The 19,494-nt window shown below is 35.0% G+C and overlaps 1 protein-coding gene across 4 annotated transcripts in view; it reads right to left on the minus strand.

Annotated features, from left to right (window-relative positions):
- Positions 1 to 19,494, minus strand: part of LOC113497210 (nesprin-1-like) — a 180,878-nt gene that overhangs the window by 133,972 nt on the left and 27,412 nt on the right. For 3 of the 4 annotated variants that reach the window (XM_026876640.1, XM_026876638.1, XM_026876637.1), the window contains exon 1: positions 9,901 to 10,455. The exons of the other annotated variant lie outside the window; for it this stretch is intronic. In XM_026876640.1, coding sequence (XP_026732441.1) covers positions 9,901 to 10,408 — 508 coding nt within the window. In that variant the 5' untranslated portion in view covers positions 10,409 to 10,455. Of the gene's footprint in view, positions 1 to 9,900; positions 10,456 to 19,494 lie in introns of those variants that run through there. 4 annotated transcript variants of the gene reach the window in all.

A 19,494-nucleotide genomic window follows, 5' to 3' on the forward strand; every position in this document is an offset into this window, starting at 1 on the left:
CTGTACCAAATAGATTTCTTTCTTTGAACCTGTTTTCGGGCCGAAACCTTCAAAAGACCTTATCTCAAGAGGGGATAAGACCGAAGAGTATGACTTCTTCTCTCATTCATTCTTCCAATACATTAGCCATTTAAAAATCAAAAGTTTTTATTTCTATTGGTAATGGGCCTGTTTTCGGGCCGTTATTTAACGTTATGACTCTAGGTGCATGGTTCTAAAATGTCCTTCATTTGGAGAGGAACTAGCAACTAACTCCATAAAAACTCCATTGGTCATCATCAGCATATTATGAAGCAATAGTCAGATAATTACCGATTGTAGTGCCTAATTTATTTTGTAATGATTCTTCAAGTGACTAAATAGTTTACTCTCTAACGATGTTTTATTTACCACAGGGCATTATTGACGTACATTTACAGCCTACGAATTCTTTCTTTTGACTTCACTAAAATGAGAGAGATGCTTTCATCGCCAAACATCAAGGAATCAAGTTCCTTGTCATGTGTCAACAAACTTTCTTTAATTCAGAGGAAGCTTGCAACATTCCCTATTGTATGGAATCTAATTTCTTTTGAGGTCTTAATTTAATGCCAGGCTTTAGATGTCCCATTGAGCAAAGGCCTTGTACCACATAGAGAATGTTTGAGCATTGATCACCACGCTAGCTCACTTCGGATTAGCGATTTTGGCTCCAATGTTTGGAATCCATTACGCCATGATGTTTTTGCCTTCACCGTTTGACAGTTTTGTCTTAGAATAATTAAGAAAGCACATATATATTAGAAACAGACACATTGGTAATTTGCCTGCGACGAGATCGAACATGAAACTCTTGCATACAAATCCACAAAGTACCGCAAGGTCTTTACGACATATTCTTCATACAGACGAAACAGTTGTATCTATATGAAGTATTTTAGAAAGTCACAATTTTCTCTATCAATTACAGCTAAATGCTACATTGTCAAGCTAGACATTCAGGCAGACATCAGTTTGTAAACGTCTCTCCAGATTGCCAATAAATATAGACGTTTGACAGAGAAACGGTACATTGTTGATGAAGCTGACAAGGAACTAGCGATGTCCCACTTTATCCAGTTTATACTTATAGGGGTATTCAGACCACCCGGGCGGAGGCAAAAAGCTGTTGATTAGACGTCAGCGGATTAAATGTTTTATTTATTAGTAGTTTCGATGTAGGTGGAAGTCTCACGCTATCGTTGTGGAAATGTGAAAACAGTTCCTTACTATCTTTGTTTATTTATGAAATGTTTGTAAGTATTTGAGTTACCAATTAAAGTAAGTAGGAATATGAAATTATAGAAAAAAATGTAATTTACTGACTAACGTGACGAATTATTTATTTAATAGAGGGTTTACGCTTATTTATCGGGATAGCCCGACTAGTTACAGAGTCCGGAGTCCTTATTACTCCCATGAAATATTTTTCCCTTTTTAAATGTTACTCAATTCCATACACATTTTTCCTGCTAAATTGCGCGATGATTTGTCACAGTTTTTGAGCTTGCCGATTTAGAAATATAAAAACTGCAAGCTCAGGAACAAATGGCTACATGTGGTGCAAATATGCAAGTATACAACCCATACTTTATTCTAGAAAATAAAAAAATTACAATCACAGGTCGAGCCTTTCTCAATGTCTAAACTGCCATAGCTACGCCGCAAGACACTGTCTCCGTAAAATTTATGCGCAGTAAAATGACGTCGTAAAAGGGGAACGAAGAATACGTTCCCCCATGTTGCAATACGACAGCTATACCTATGTAGATGTATGTATATGAGTATTTAGCAAACTTACATTAAACAGAGGAATATGCTTGATAAAAACCATAAGAAGGTAATAGTTCTTTATTAAAGGGCTTATTTCAACTTTACAGTCCTTCGATAGAATAACTAGATTTAGTTAGCAGTCGTAAATAATGGAATGTATTTACACAACATTTTTTTAGGATTTTATTTTCACAATTTGGGGAGACGATTGTTCGATTACACGGATAGCTGAGAGGTCGAGGTCACCACGCCAAGAACACTGTGTGGGACCTTCGATCCCCGCGTAGGGCAATCGTTTGTGTGATCCACGAATTTTTGCCCTAACTTTGGGTGACTTTGTGCACGTAGATTGACCCCCTTCAAAGATTAAATTACTAAATGCGGGAGTCTTTTTTTAATCAACAATTACTTATAATCGAATAATCCGCAAATGACCTATCAAGTGTTATTATAAGAATATACCAACTAAGTATTGATAACAATATTTGTGAGCGATCACCTTTATTCCGCGGTTGGCCCAGAGGTCTCGCGATAACCGCCGCCGCGTTAATCACGCGCCGTGACATCACTTCATTAACGCCAGTTAGTTCTACTATTATATTGGGCATTATGTTGTAATATTATTTGTTGTGAATGTCACAACTTGTTTAAAAAAATAAGTTTTTCTAACTTGTCTTTGGCTCCTTTTGGTCTATTTTGATCACCTAGCTTCAGCTTGTATTAAAAATCATTTTCAGCTAACACCTACAACACATTGGATATACGAGACGTTTGAATATGATGCGTATTCATTCATTTACTTTCAATGATAAATTTTATCATTTTGCATTTAATCTAAATAAAAAATAAATGATGTTCATATCATGATTTTACTTAACCTTAGACCTAATTTAATATTTAACCAAAATATAACTACAATTTCTTGTTCATTTAAACTAAAATAGCAGTGACTAATTTCCAAGCCAAACATGATAATATAAAAACCCGTACACTTTAAAAGGCGCTTCAAAAACGTCTATTACACATCATCAAACGAGATTACAAACCCCATCAGACAATTTCAGTTTCAAATTATTTACTATATAAAATTCTCGTGTTCGAAATTCCTCCGAATTGGCTCAACCGATTCTCATGAAATGTTGTACAATTTTGTGGTAGAGTTTGAGAATAGGACAATGTCTTTTTTTTATAGCCCTATTTTTTCCCCTACAACAAATTTGTCTGGCAAAACATTTGCTGTGGCAGTAGGCTAGTATTCATATAAAGAAGAACTGGCAAGAAACTCCACAGAACATTCCATTGTAAAAGTTTCATTCTCTCTGTATGAAAACATTCTAATACTCTGTTATGATCTTGTATTATTACGTCTTCAACTCGTAGGACATCACAAGTCCGTGAGCCAAGACAATGCTCTTGTGGTTTCGTTACGCGATACGCTAAGGGACGATGCCTTCGCAACAGATAAAGGAACATTAAATAGATGTACCCTATTATGTGGTCTGTTTAACGGCAGAGGGTTGTTAAAGAAGATTTTTATGAAATGACTCGATTGACTGGTGGTCATATACTTTCATAGTCAGTAATGTTACATGGTCGAAGTTAGATGAAGCAGACTTCAAATGGATTACTGATCGACTATAAATTTGACTGGCCTGTTGGTGAGTTTGATTCATACTCAAGCCAAATGTTTGTGTGATGAGCACGACGATTTGTTTAATCACCTATAATTCTATTTAAACATATGTCATTATAGGACAGAGAGAAAACATATACGATATTCAAAAGTTAACAGTAGAAAATTAAATGAAGTCATCAATACGGGAAGAGGCTTGTGCCCAACGATAAGACACAATACATGTAGGCTGTTGTTAAACAGTGCATTTAAAACCAAAATAGTATCTCAAAACCAGCTCATTCAGTAACCTTTCAAGCAATGTAGTATTTTATTAATCTCAATAAACTCAAAAAAGTTTTAATCCAGACCTTTCAAGCTAATGGAAAGGCAACCAGACGTAAGGACCAATTGGCTTAATCGAGTTAATCTAAAACTGTGAAAGTTTAATTGGACAAACTGAACTTGAAAGCACTGTACTGAAAGCTTTACAAACGATGACCAAGATAATATGGGAAAGGAGGATATGACAATGGTTCTTATAAAATAAAATAAATGACTGGTAATTGAAAATGAAATAAATAATTTTGATGATATTGTTTTAACAACAAAAACATAAAATCGACGGAAAATTAAGAGTACTGAGCCAAACGTGACGAAATATTCATGGCAAAAACAACAAAATCTGCCTATCTGGTCGTCACAAGGTAAAAATATGAAATAAACATCAAAATACAGACAAATTGAGAACGTCCTTCTCTTGAAAATCGGTTGGAAATAACCCTTATTATGATCATAGTTAGGAAAGTGAAAAATGGATTAAAATTAATACTAGTCTCATTCGTCGACGTCAGAAGCAACAATACTACACAAATAGATTTCACATCACAAATCTCGGAAAACTATTTACAATACATAAACGATAAACAAACGTAATAGAAGCTGACATAGTTGCATAAATGGTTAACGTGATATCAGTGCTTTGTAATGACTCGGACATATATAGCTTGCTTATCTGAATAGTGTTGATATACTCAGCTCTATGAGATGCTAGTGTCCTTTAAAACGAGGGGATACTTGTGCACAAGTACATAGGAGATGAATATACATTTTTTAAGATCAGAAAAATTTGCGCATAGCAGTGTAATAAACGAACGTATAATTTTCTCTGAGCAAAATCAAGGGGACGAATTAAAGGGTATGAAAGAATCGATCATTGTTTATTAAGATTTCCATAGGCAAAGTTTAAAATAAACTAATTTTAGAGAGAAAAACCAATAAATTACATATAGATACTGCCTCCTACATCTTGACTTTGTTTACAAATAAAAAAATATCACGTGCACTAAAATACTGTAAAAGCGAACCTATACAAAAACTCAACTACTCCACCATTATAATAACAACGCAATTTTTATCACTTCATGAAGCAATCCTTGCATTCTCAACGAACATAATCCCTTGACTCAAAACTCCCTACAAAGTCACAAGTAATCAGTCCTAATTTGAATCAATTTAAAAATTAAACCCACGAGTGCGAAATACTAAATAAACGGATGTACAAAACATTTCTACCAAACCTCACTTGTTATTCAGCGCAATGCTAATTTGAAGTGACATCACTCCAATTATAATACTCTACACATGCCGAGTGACGTCACGATGCTATTCAATCATACGCGATGTAACATTGATAATTTTCTTGGAAACTTAGAATAAATTGTTCTAGGAGATTAATGGATTTAATGTCAAAGTAATACCAGTTGTATTTTCAATGAACTGATCAGATATTGTCATGGACAAATTCGACTACGGAATTATCGAGTTGTAAGAATTAGGTAAAAAGAAACTCCTTGAAAATTAATTGACTAAAGTGAAAGAACCTTGGTGATATTAAAATCCATTTTGATGACCTAGGCATAGACTTTTTGATACTTTTGTAAAACGTTAGCAACCTATGTAGCCTCTCCACATGACATTTAAACATTCTATATTCTATTAAAGTACAGATCGTCAATGTAAGGGACGATGGCTGATGACTTTGTTTTGATGTTTTTTTTAGAGTTGCCAGTTAGGGAATATCGACTTCAGCTATCTTAAAAAAAAACATCGTTGTAAACATTGGCCCTGTCTGCAGACTAAACTAGTTTATTTCATTTCATGTTGTTTTGACTGAAACTAAGAACAAATCTTAATGGCCTTGAAGCCCAAGTAAACATTTTATGACCGAGTTCCTGTTACAAAATATTTGCTGCCAAGTGCGAATCAATTAGATAGCAAGTGCAATATTTATCGCTGCGCTAATACTTCAAGAAGACGAAGATAAGATAAACTCAGTTATAAAGCACAATTTTAGACCGCACTGCAAAGGAATTTAATCTTTATCGCTGATAGTAATTAGGAAGAAATTCCATTGAAAGCAGTAGTAATGAAAATTCCATCAAGTATTATTGATTAATTGGAATTTGATAGTGAAGAAAACATTCGAAGTGTTTCGTGGGACAATAAAGATAAATTGCACGTGCAACAAGTTCTAGGCGTTAACGAAGACATGGAATAGCAACAGGTTGTGTGGGATGTCACTGTGAGTGATAAACTAAGGGTGTGAATGAAGAGGAATGGAATTTTTGAAAGTGTAATTTTAAAATCCATGATTTGTGGAAAAGAAAAGAAAAAGTCAACAGTTTAAGCTTCATATAATAAAAATAAAAACAAATGACGATCAAAATACGAAAAGAATTGGCCTGGAAACAAAACTACTACACTTTTAAAGAAATAAAATTATGGTGCAATCAGTTAATTAGATTTTCAAGCCATCAAAATAGATTTTAATGCTTCCCATACTGGGACTTTTAAGACAGTAAAGACGATGAACAACGAAGATTGATGTATCCATAATATAGTGTGTCTAATTGCATTATCATCCGAAACAAATTTAATGAAAGAGAAAACGAACTAGACTCTACTTAGTCTTAAGCGAAAGTCTGTTTGACAGACAAGCAAGTTATTTTGGGAATTTGAAGAGGTAATTAATAAGTTCGTGTGAGTAAAGAATTCTGAAAGAGTAATATATGATGACATTCCCTACAAAAAGTTTGCATGTATTTATCGACTTGGAAATTAATTTTAAATATCCAGTTTTTATTGAAAACAAAACATGGAGTAAAAATAGATTAGATTAGACCATCAGATTAGATGACAACTTTAGTAACTGTTCCTTTTACATTCCTTGTATACTAAATTTAATATAACTATACAATGTGTTCTGTATGGCATCTAAGAACACACCCATATCTCGCCAAAACCAGGCTATTAGTCATAGGTGAAAGGTTGCAGGCCTTTGATCTAATCTAGGCCTTGTTTGTCCCGCGACCGAAATCCAAGACCTCACGTAAGTAGTCAGTAACCATGAGACTAACGAGGCTCATTTATACCTCGACAAAAGGACAAGAAACTTCTATTGCATGTAGCATCATATAGCAAAAATCTGGTTTCAATTCTAAAGTTTGCGTAGGACGCATCGCATCTTGCAGAACCAGAATGCCAACGGATCGGATAAAGGAAATATAGTAGGCATAGTATGGATGCCTGCGTGGGATGCCGCAAAACGAGTTCTTTTTTAACAAATCAGGTTCAGGCCTCCAGAAAATTCTCTTCTCAGTGCAGCGAAGCGATTGCTAATTTGATAAATGCGAGCTCTGATGAAAATGGTACATGACTTCATGTTTTTATTGATGATAACGAATTCGAGAAATAGCACTTGTTTTTAGAACACTATCATTTTAATGTACCCATAAATGTCTATGATGTAATTGTTTACACTTAGATAATTTTAATGGTTCTTTCAAGGTTTCATAACAAAACACGCGAGAAAATAAGCGATTCAGAATTTCTGGTCTTTCATTATAATAACCGGTCAAGTGCGAGTCGGACTCGCGGCACTAGGGGCTAGAAATGAACAGTGAAAAGTGGATAAAAAATCATGGCCATTACAACCGTTTCTTTAAGACAATTTTGTTTGTTTATATAGTGACGAAAAAATATCTGTGAAAATTTCAACTGTTTATCTACCACGGTTAGTATCATGCAGGCTGGTGACCGACAGACGTTTCTACCCTTTAGGTCCGCTACCCTAAGAACTAGTCTCAAAATCCGTTTCGTGCAAATATGACAGTCAGCTCGCAAATCCTACACTGTATCTTATAAGGCCTCCAAACATGACGTAATAACCTTGAATCAAGTTTAACAACATCTAATTTATTTCCCTCAAATGTTCAAGCACATTTAGTCATTGTTTCAAAATATCTCTGTACTAGTGATTCACTTAGCACTGTAAATACAAATGCATGTTTTTTTGCAAGGCAAATTGCTTATTCATGCGTTGATGCGCCTAACTCAAATGAAAATACAAAACGTGAGTCTATTCTTGAGATAAAAGCAAATAACAGTGCATCTGAGGATAGTCCAGTTAATGCAAGTTTATGAGACTGTATTAAAGATAGGCATTGAATATCTTTGATGTGAGGACGATAAACCAGTAATAGTACGAGTAAAAGCAGTTGTAAAATATTATAGAACGGGACTTATAATAGCCGATGCATATCTTATTATTGGTATGTCACACAACTTTCAAATCAGAAGACAATAGCTACAGAGGACCGAGAAAATCATCGAATAAGATTCTTTACAAACACACTTACATAAAATCTACATTTACCCTTAGGTATAGAAATCGATTAATATGAGAACGAATGTAAAACGCTCCACAAATTCTTGTCTTCAGAGAGTACAATAAATTAATCCTATTGGACCCCTGTGAGTTCTGACTAAAGAGATCCTTGCCAAACCTTTAGACCTTAGTTGTCGTAGAAGCTACTTAAAACAGCATTTCCCTAAACGATCTACTGTATATAAATAGGCACATTACCATATAGAATTCGAAACATATTTTATGTGAAAAGCACGCTATTTTGAGTCATGTTACTGCTTAAACATAATATAGGTAACATTCATAAATTATTCTATTTCAAGGAAACTCCATGTCAATAATAAAGACACGATGATCAAATATGAAATATTGATTCGAATGTAACAGCTGTTTGTAATTCAAGTTAGAATGATGATGATAAATATTAAATGGGATTGAATCACCCTAAATAGATATGTTGGCATCGTGAAGGCATTTAATGAAGACCTATAAGTATGGAAATACTCATTAAGTAATTATGATAACCTACAGGCAGGATGGACAAATTATGCCATTTGAACAGTACCCATAGAAAACTAGAAACAATGCCTGAAAAGTAATTTTTAAGCTTCAAAAATCTTCGCAGATTCCAGTACGCTTGAGTTAGGAGAACAAAATATTTACCGATCACCAAGACAGTGTGATACATTCCATCTCTCTTGATTTGGTAAATAAAATTGAGACAAAACATTGTTATCTCAAACATTACGCAAATATTTTTGTTTGTGAGGGAAATGGTCAATTGAAAACAATGGTATTAAAGATTATAGTCGCCATGAGTAGCAATGAATTTCATTTTAATAAGTTTTTGAAAAAGTTTGTTAAAGATAATTGGAGACTGATCTAAAAATAATATGCCAAGAAAGTGTTTTATCAAGCCTATTGAATTTTTGAACTTCAGTAAACGACATACACACTTAAAGTAGAAATAATTATTTTGTACCTTTAAATTCATAAATGAGTCCTCAGAATTGGTATTACGTCTCAATTGGTGTCACTACTAGAAACATTTTAGTCGTGACTAATATTATCTTATCTAAGTCTCAACAGGAATCTCAAAGGCATAGTTAAGTTCACTCAAGAGACAATCAAATTCTTCCTTGGATGCTATATATGCGACTATGATGGTTAGTAAAATTGTCATTTTGTCGTCAATCAATTACATCTTTGAAAAGGTGACCACAAATTTATAGTATGTAATAAGTTCTTTCTCATCATACATGGGGAGTGGCCCTTGCCCAGCAGCGGGACTCTAAAAGGCTGGTATGATGATGACGTCATAAGTTAGTTCTGAATGACAAAAGTTAAAATTTAACCGACTAATACACAGATTATGTCAAAACTAAAATTAGAATAACAAATCAAGTTTACAACCGATTGTCAAGGCCGAAACGTACATTTGACATTTGCCGGCTATTCACGAACAACATTACCTTGTGAGGCTTACAATTTGTTATTATTAGTAAACAACATTTTTAAAACAATAAATTTAACATCAGCACAATGTGTGACCTTATATGTCCACTTTTGTATTATTATCGTTAATGAAATGGCTTCCTAAGTTTTCTTAGTTAGTTTTAAAGATGTCAATTTTATTTGTAAAATAAATACCATAACATACCATACTTTTCGATGGTTTTTTAACAGGTTACTAATTAAGTCAAAAGGCTCTCTTATTTCTAGTGGTAAGCAAATACCCGAAAATGATTTTCCTCTTCATGTTTCTTTTTAATGTGAGCCTCTAACTTACCGCGTATCTCTGCGATGTGTGAGTCATATTCCGATTTGCTCCTGAGGAACTCCTTCCTGGGCCCTGTCTGCCAGGTCTGCTGCTTGTACTCGGAGTACCACTCGTGCTGCGGTGACTCAGCACGCTCCTCGCGGGTCTCGGTCACGGTCCTCTTGACCACCCGCTCGAACTTCACGAACCTCACCCCAGCGGCCAGGTCTCCCTCCTCCACCTGCCGCTCAAACCTCTCCACCTCCTCCACAGGCTCCACATGCCTCAGCTTCAAGTTAGGAAAACTAGATTCAAAAGTCTTTGTAGGGGATTCCACATCACGAGTGTGTTTAAGTTTAACTTCAATTTTCGGCGACTCTGGGCGCCGTTTGCGCTGCTCAATACGTCGCTCTATTTCGCTCACATCAGTGGTCGCGTCCACTGTGTCATTACTTGATTGTCCACTCCATACTTTCTCGAAGAAATGGACGCGGTCCCGAAGACCGCTTTGCGACGGGGAGTCGCGGCCGTCCGACATTGCGACATGACCTCTCCGTGCGGAGGCTCGCTCGATACTAGCCGTTAAGTTGGAGGTTTGGCTTGGCGCATGCGCTGTTCACTCCCACGTGTGCCCGTAGACATCGGCTAGACAATGCCGGCAAGCTTTGGGGTGCTTTCATAGGAAGGCTCTGCTGTGTCCGAAAAATTTTGTTTGGGTTCCCAAAATTTTTACCGGTTATCGCAGCAGTTAAGTATTTTCAACGCAAAATGGCTTTTACTTAACAAATTACGACTTCTTGCGTACATGTATATTACAACTATTCATTCAATCCTAGATCAAATTAATTAAGTAAAAGTGACACAATAATAAAAACTAATTGTTGTTATGTTGTATACACGATAAAAACCTTGACGTAACGCGATTAAGTCACCACTTACGATATTTTTGGACATTATCATTATCAACGGCTACTGTAAATTTAATACAAATAAGTTTTGTGGGCAAGTCGTAGATAAAGATGACTGTAATCAAGGAGATATTATGCTCGTGCAAGATATTATTATCTCATACATTAATTCGCAATGTATCCACTTTGAAATGTATTTGACATTGTTAAAATACAATCGTCTCTCGAAAGTGTTTTTCGTCATATCAATTACTGTTTATAATGTTTAGTTTAATGTTATTTCAGGTATTTCAGGAATACTCGAGCTCCAAGCCAATTAGTCATAGTACCGCGTTGGTTTCACAAGAAACCCAGACTCAGACCAAGCGTTCGTCGATCACACCAATGCTTGTTTTACTCGGATGGAACTTACTACATATTGGGCAACTTACCACTTGGCTAACCGTGCAATCAATCGAATCCGTAGTGACGCTCTCAAAAAGTTTTCGTTTAAAGAGGTAACATTCTTTCGTCTATAAACATATTTCATGTTTACTACAAACTTACTACCATACCCTAATGCTATTTAGTATCTAAAAATAAACTGCTACATGCCCTAACTCGTATTATTTAGTATCAGAAGTGGTAGTTCATGCTCTTTTAATGATACAACCAACCACACATGGACACCTACACTTCAATATCAACAGCAACTTTGTATCAAAAGGAATAAGGTTGGTTATTCTATGGTAATGTTTGGGCGGGTGTACACCTAACCGTATGGTTTATGTGGCACAGTCACGGAACCTCATGTCTGTATGAAACGGGACAGTCGAGTCGTGATCGTATCGGAGACCTTAGGATGTAACGTAAATAGTCTAGGGTTAACTAAAAATACCAGTCTTCTTTGAGTTATAATTCTGATATATGCCTAAATATTTCGAAAGCTTTAAGCTTTAAATTTAGCTGACTTTAACTAAACCGCATTTTCAATTTCACTTGTTTTGGAACCCTATAAAAAAGGCTTCATTTTCTGTCCGTTTATCGGTCCTTAACGTCTAGTATAATAAAAAGCATCAAGATTACGTAACGATTGGTAAAGTCATAAATTGTATAGCTTTCATTTTCTTCAGCCTTTCCCCTTCGTGTCGCGAGTCCAATTTGCACTTCACCGGTTTTTTTATTTATACAGGCGATGAATAGGTATGATAACTAACAACAAGCTGCATTTTTTCCCTAAACTGGGGGAACCCAGATACGAGATTTGACAACATAAGTCGTGACCCGTTTTCCTCTAATTGTCCTATATTTATTGGTTCCTAGATTATATTGTGTTTATACCATGGAGTTTGTTGTACTTCTTCAGAGTTATAGCATTTAGGAATCGGTTATCGGTTATCGGTGGATAAGGGGCGAAGTCTATTTGATTTCATGTCTGTTCTATAAGTTCAACTTATGATGCTTTTTGAGTAAATTAAATTTTATTTTGTTTCAGCTAATTTGTTTTATTGCTTTTTGCTTGGAATAAATACTGGCCGTATTTATTCCTCTCTGGATATTTAATTAAATTGTTTTATAAAACTGTTTTCCCATAAATATAAATATATTGCTACCTAATAAAACCGTCTACAGATAAAATAATGTTTGAAACATAAACCAAAATATACCATAAATAAAATATATAGCATTGTTTTCAGCAGTTTCATTGCTGAGACAATTACAGACAACAAGATTAGGCTTTTAGATAATACACATTGCCAGGAGTACCTTACATAAATCACTACGTGAACAGTAATAGAGTTACGTACTATGGTATAAGGGCAGGCCACCTTAATTTATTAACCCTAGCTAGGGCGAGTCGAGACAGTTTCATATTCGCTTTACTTTAATACTAAAAGGTTTCTGAAACTTTGACTTAGGCATAGATCTTCAGGAAGTTAAGGTTAGAATTGAAAATACAATTGCATATATTATTATGATATGCAAAATAATAACACACAAATACCTCTGAGTGTAATTATCCTCACGGATAACGTTTTTTTTTTTTGAACAAATAAAAATATTCTTGTCTAACTTATGAACATTATTGAAATCGTACACAGCTACTTTCCAAATAAATATTTTTTCATATTGTATCCAACAATTTTCGTTAGGTACAATGCCTCTACATTCCTCCATTGATCTCAAACAATCGTTATCTCAATTTTTTGTTAAACAATAAAACTAATGGGCACATTTGTAAGTCGACATGAACTTCATACAATCACATGTGTGATTCTTTTCCAGATGGCGGTAATTTCGTCATTGTGACCCAAATTCTTACTGTAACCTACTACCGAATAATTGATTTAGTAAAAACGTAACTAAAAACTTGTATAAACCGAGTCTGCTCATATTTCAATTACCGTTTTGCCATTACAAATTAACCGCAATAAAAAAAATCTGTCATTAAAGTTATCATCAAAATAAAGGTAAAATGTTCTTTCCTGTTTTTTTTTCCTTGACGGAAATTGTTTACCTCATTGTACAGTGTACGTATTCCAAAAATGTCCGAGTTCTGTTAAAACATTGCATAAGATTCAAATGTATTTTTTCGTGTCATACACAATTATCTTCTCAAATATTATAGCCCCTCAAAAAGCTACCACTGCAGAAAGACTTCGTCAAAATGAATCACCAACCATAACAACACACAAAACACATCTAACGTCCGTTGACTAAAATCAGCTGATACAATCATTAGGCATCTCTTTCGCACCTGTGGCTACGTTAATCTGCTGTCCCCGTCGGGCGCCAAAGGGCCAAAGCCCTACTGCCCTTGATTCACGACCTCCGGCGCATCAGACTGTGACCCGAATGTCGGCCTAATTGTTGAATTGGTTCATTGTCGTGAATGTGTTGATACAATTTGTGTTCTATACTTATTTGACAAGAGTAGATGACTATATTGGACATAACATCGGAATAGAATAGAATAAAAATAGAGCTTTAAGATCTGTGTAAGGAAATCACAAAATATCTCCGAAAAATTACGCTAACAAATCGCTAAAATGTACGGCACATAATATTTCTTTAATCTTTAGCGTGAATAGAATACGCTTAATTGTATGGTAATATCATTTCGTTTCGATCTTTGTGAGTCTTTGACTTGTCAAAGTCACGTGTCCTTGGTACGTCATCTTAATACTCTAGAGTGATTTTTATGAATGGTATCGGTTGTCAAAATGTCACTTAGCTACAGAGTTGTCGTTAAAGCAGAGTGATATTGATTCATTTGAAGTTTTTTATTCTAATACAGAGTAACATTATATAGGCTCCCGAACCTATGAGCAAGTCACTCGCTTTTGACATGTAACGTGACATTAACTTGTCAGTTTAATACTTACATTTGAACGATACGTCAGCGTAAGAGTTCGAAGAAATGTTATTTGTCTACAGGTATTAATAGGAAAAACCTATTTAGTTCATCAACTTCAGCTATGCATACTATCAGCACGATACATGTTTATAAAAGTAACAACAAACCCGAAAATACAAAGGGGTTCGGGACTAACTTATAAATTAACTTGAAAAAAAACCTAATTCTTGTAAAAATGAAGATTTTCATTTTTTAGATTATTCAGAATTTTCACAAGTAACTTCAGCAACTACTGAATTGATTGTGAGAAGTTTATAACTAAAAGAAAGCCACATTCTTTGTGAATGCCATAGGTTAAATTGTGCCCCGAGTAAGCTCACCTGAATCACGAACTAGAATTTCGATCGCGGATCGTGATCGAGATTGACCGTGTACTTCATGACGCGCTTTAAATATTTACCTGAAAAAATTAAAAACATATTTCAGTTAGTTTCTAATCTATACTAATAAATACAACTCTCACTTTAGCATCAACAATGAACATTTGGATTCAAGTATATTACAAGCACGTATCGTCTACGTTCGACCAATCTTAATACATGTCCTGTTAGGACAGTGACGTGACGCCACTGTCTTAGGATAACAAGAAAACGCTGACGTTGGCAAGTGAATGGGTGAATACTAAGCGATAATACTAGTAATAGTATTGCTCAAGAAAACAAAACACAAATACAAAAACTTAGGCTTATTATTATTTAATTTGGAAAGAAATGGCGTCGAATATATTAACGACGCCTATTAGATGTCCTAACGTTGGTTTGAAGTTTCTGTTTCCACACACACAAATGGAGAATATTACAATATAATATGAATAATGAAAAGACTATAATTCATGTTAAGCTTAAACATCTGGCAAAGTATTCGTAAATTTAAAACTCGATGCGACCCAAGACAAACACAGCTTTGCACAGAACTTTGCCCTGAAATGCATTAAAACAAAACTTTAATTATAGAGAGTTTTTATTTACCATGTCTCTGCGAATAAAGATTTTCATTTACATCATCAGCATTTATCAGTATGTATGTATGTAGGCAGGCTATTTCAAAACATGACGCATGGACTGATGTCGCAAAAAGGACAGATTCTTATACCTATAGTACCATTACAATATACACGATATAAAAATGGCCGACAATTATTTACAACTTGCAATCATGCTCATTGGACATCGGTGACACAATCTATAAACGTGTCCCGTTTAAAATATGCAGTTTATCTATTATTAGACTTTAGTGATGCTTAGCTAAGCGATGTTAATAAATACTACGTATGCATGTGCTAGCTAAGTATTAGCAATTGAGATTTTATATAGATGCCGTCTTATTAGGCCGAATTTTAATATTCATTTATAAATCTTCTGATTGTATTTATTTTATTTTGCCTTAATTTTTGTAAGTTACTTCATAATTAGTCGTATCATTTAAACATGGAAGGTAGGGAATTATTACTTAAATAATGACTCCATCAAAGAAAATATTGGCTTAATCTATATTCCATTCAGACCAAAATGAATTTGGAATTCAGAAAATATGCCTACTGAAAAATTAAGCTATTCAAGAAAATTACCTCAAGAAAACGACAGCAAAAATAATGATAGGCCTTTACGGCATTCCGTTGCGGTCTGCATGCGGCATGCGACATAAGAAAACATTTCAAAAATTGCAATAAATTCGTCGTAGCCAGACCGCACGTAAGCTTGGGCGTACTCAAGGTCTTTGAACTTTTCCTGTGCCAACTTTTCTTCCCCTTCCTCCAATCGATTTTAAACTCTATTTCCCATCTCTGAAATACTTTTTTCAAATCCACAAGCAGTTCTAAGTTTTTGCGACAAATTTTCAAGGAAATTTGCGCTCTATTCTCCAAAACTTAAGAGTGAAGTTTAATACTTGTGTCACATATTTGTTCTGAAAGTCTTATGATAAAGTTCTTTGGAAGTATGTAGGAGTGGTCCAACAAGTCGGTTCAGCTTGAAATTGGTATTTGATAATGATAAAGGATGGCGTTTAGTGGTACCAGTGGGTTGCAGTACCCGGTGGAGTGGATGAGTGTCCTCATTGCGATTGTTAAAGGTCACAGTTGAGATCACTGCTTATAATGTATTCAGAAGCATGTCTGTTGTTTTCTTGAACTGAGCAAGACCTTAATGCTTTCTACGTGACTTTCTGCACTAAGTTGCTTCCGACCATTTTGTAAAATGACTTAAAAAATAAGGAGTATACTGTGTCACTGCAATTTTTATATTTTGCAGTGGGTAATGGAAGTCTACTCAATTTTGACAATTATTTTTATATCAAAAGCCGATCCTTACTAAGATCTGAGCCTTGAGTAAATGAGAAATGCTTCTTGTATGCGACTTTTTACATTGCTGAATAGAAATCGGATGTCATCTCTATAAAGTACTGCAGTGAGATATGTTTTGTAGGCGACTGCGTTAAGCTCTAGAATATAATCTAGTTTGGAATATGTAATATGTATACATAATATTTTAGAGTGCAGCTTACAACAATTTCCAAAATACTCCCCAGTTCTCCCCATGTCTCTTAGTCTAGTCTCCCCTCGATCCAAAACTCTTAGCATCAACAACTAAATTGCATCCAAACATACAAACACATACAGTGACCTGGTCCAGCCGGTTCTCAAACAAGCGGAGACGTCGCATTGTCTGTGTTGTGGTCCAAGTTCAAATGTATATAGCACAGCGAAAATTATTGCGACGTGTCTCAAACGGAACAGGGCCCCAATTCTGCTATTTACAATGGCCGATGAATGAATGAAAATTGACTCAAAATGACACTTTTCGTATTCTCGTAAGCATTTTGCCTACCGATTATTTTAAATTTAATATAGGACGGTAAGGTCTTTTTAAACAGCAATTTAATAAATAGAGCGCTAGTAAACCAATTTTTAATTATTGTGTTAGCATAATGCTTAAGAGAATAGGAATAACTTCAAATTTAATAAAATTGCCATTCATTAGTAAAATAGCAGAATCGGGGCCCAGAAAGTTTGCCACTAACTCTTCAACAAAGGCTATTAGTGTTGTGCAAGCGAGAGAGCAAGATATACCGTGTAGAGTGGCATCTCGCTTTCACGAATGAAACTGCCTTGCTTTTCTAGGTGGTGGCGGGACTTTAGGTAAATGTTTCTCAGGCTTAGAACTTGTGTATAACTGGTTTTCTAGGAACGTTTTAGAATGGGGATGGTGAATAGGACACATGTAGGTATGAGATGAAGACGTTAGATGCGTGTTTTTCGTGTACTTGAAGTGGCAAAGAAACTTTGTTGATAAAAATATTGAAAGTTAAAGTTTAATAATAATAATGATAATGATAATGCGGACAACATCACATACATTGTTCTGAACCGAAAGTAAGTTGCTAAAGCACTTGTGTTATGGAATTCAGATACAACAAAGGTACCACAAACACCCAGACCCGAGACAATGTAGAAATGTGATTTTTTTACATTGACCCGACCGGGGATCGAACCCGGGACCTCAGAGCTAGCGACACCTTGAAACCGGTGCGTACGCCACTTGACCACGGAGGTCGTCAATTTGGAAGCTCATGACATCTGGCGGCAGTAGAGATAAAATTTAAGCATAATTTTAGCCATCATTTGTTTTCATCACTGTACCACTGCTGGACAATGGCCTCGCCCAAATCTTTTCAAATTATTAAAAAAACACTAAAATAACTAATTTAGTACATTTCATAATACACACTCATACTTGAAGCTAATTCTATCTTTACTATCCAGGACTTATAACTTCTATTCCTGTATCTACACATCAAAGTATATTCCAACATAACCTAAACTAAAAGCACAAATAGAATACAATCCTAAAACCACCACTACACTCGTGGAAAAGAGACGAAGCTATACGAAGTCTATCTTGCTGTTTCACTCGCACATTTGCAAGAGTCCGGTTTTATTAGGTGATAGAGAGACTATCGCCAACTGAGATCAATGATCGCACTTCAGATTATATAAAAACGTAATGTACTAAGTTAATGGGTTTCCAGCCTGTTTCCTACATAATGTTGGAGGTTTATTCTAGAACTATTGATCGGTACTTCATTATAATGTTATAGTATTAGTCTTTTTATTGTTTAACTAGCTGTTGCCCGCGACTTCGCCCCCGTGGGTAGAAGATTATAAGTTATGATTTATACCCGCCCTGTTTTTTTCACATTTTCCATTGTATCTTCGCTCCTATTAGTCGCAGCGTAACGGTTTATAACCTAAAGCCTTCCTCGATGAATGGTCTATTCGACACAAAAATAATTTTTCAATTTGGACCAGTAGTTCCTGAGATTAGAGCGTTCAAACAAACAAACTCTTCAGCTTTATATATTAGTAAAGATATAGATATAGATAATAAACTTAAGTATTTAGAGTCGTATTTAAACGGCAATAGTGTATTAATAAATAAATACATAATTATTTGATCTTCCTAAATTTCGAACGGAGTTTGTACAGAAAACGTTTTATTTTCAACCGATTTTCTTGATTCGAGGTTCTTAATTCGTCTGATAATGTTTTGTCAACTCTAAACTGTTGTTCAGATGAACCGATTTAATCGATAAGTAATCATTTTTATTTTACGAAAAATCGCGGTCATTTGTTCAAAAAAAATATCGAATGAGGCTCAACCGTTATCAATTGAAGCCAGTTGCGTTAAAATAATGTAATATTTATTATTATTTTTATGCCAAAAAAAGCGCTGCATAATACCGTAGTTTCGTTATGTCTCTTAATCTTCAAACCCTAAAATATCAAGAGAAACCACTAGGCGCCTCTAGTATCTTAAGACAGCGAACATCTTTAAACACCTACGTACGAGGTCCAGAAACAAGACAATGACAGTGGAACCGGTCTGACTGGCGCGGCTAGAAATCTGAGCGCCATTGTAAGAGCTAGGTCAACAAGATATGCTATACTGTTCAGACTAACATTTCTTAGAGGAAGAATTTACTTTGTGCCCCTTGAATAAGAAGCTAGGGGCCACAGTCGTGCATAAAGTATCTAGAAATTATTTTATCTGACTACGATAAAAACAAAATTATGTAAAAAAACATTGAATTCGATCGTGAATTCATAATAATAAGTTTTGAAATGATTGCGAATATTTTCAACGACAAAATCATTGTTATTTCTTCATATTAACAAATATGTAAGGTTCTGTAAAATAACGGGATTTCGTCTCAAACTAAGCAAAGGGATATATCACTAGTACCTACTACACATCTGATAAACATACTTTCATACATTTTCAAACACATAACTAATAATCACATAAAAGTTTATCCTAGACT

This window comes from Trichoplusia ni, chromosome 9, assembly GCF_003590095.1.
Source record: "Trichoplusia ni isolate ovarian cell line Hi5 chromosome 9, tn1, whole genome shotgun sequence".
Taxonomy (NCBI): Eukaryota; Metazoa; Arthropoda; class Insecta; order Lepidoptera; family Noctuidae; genus Trichoplusia; species Trichoplusia ni.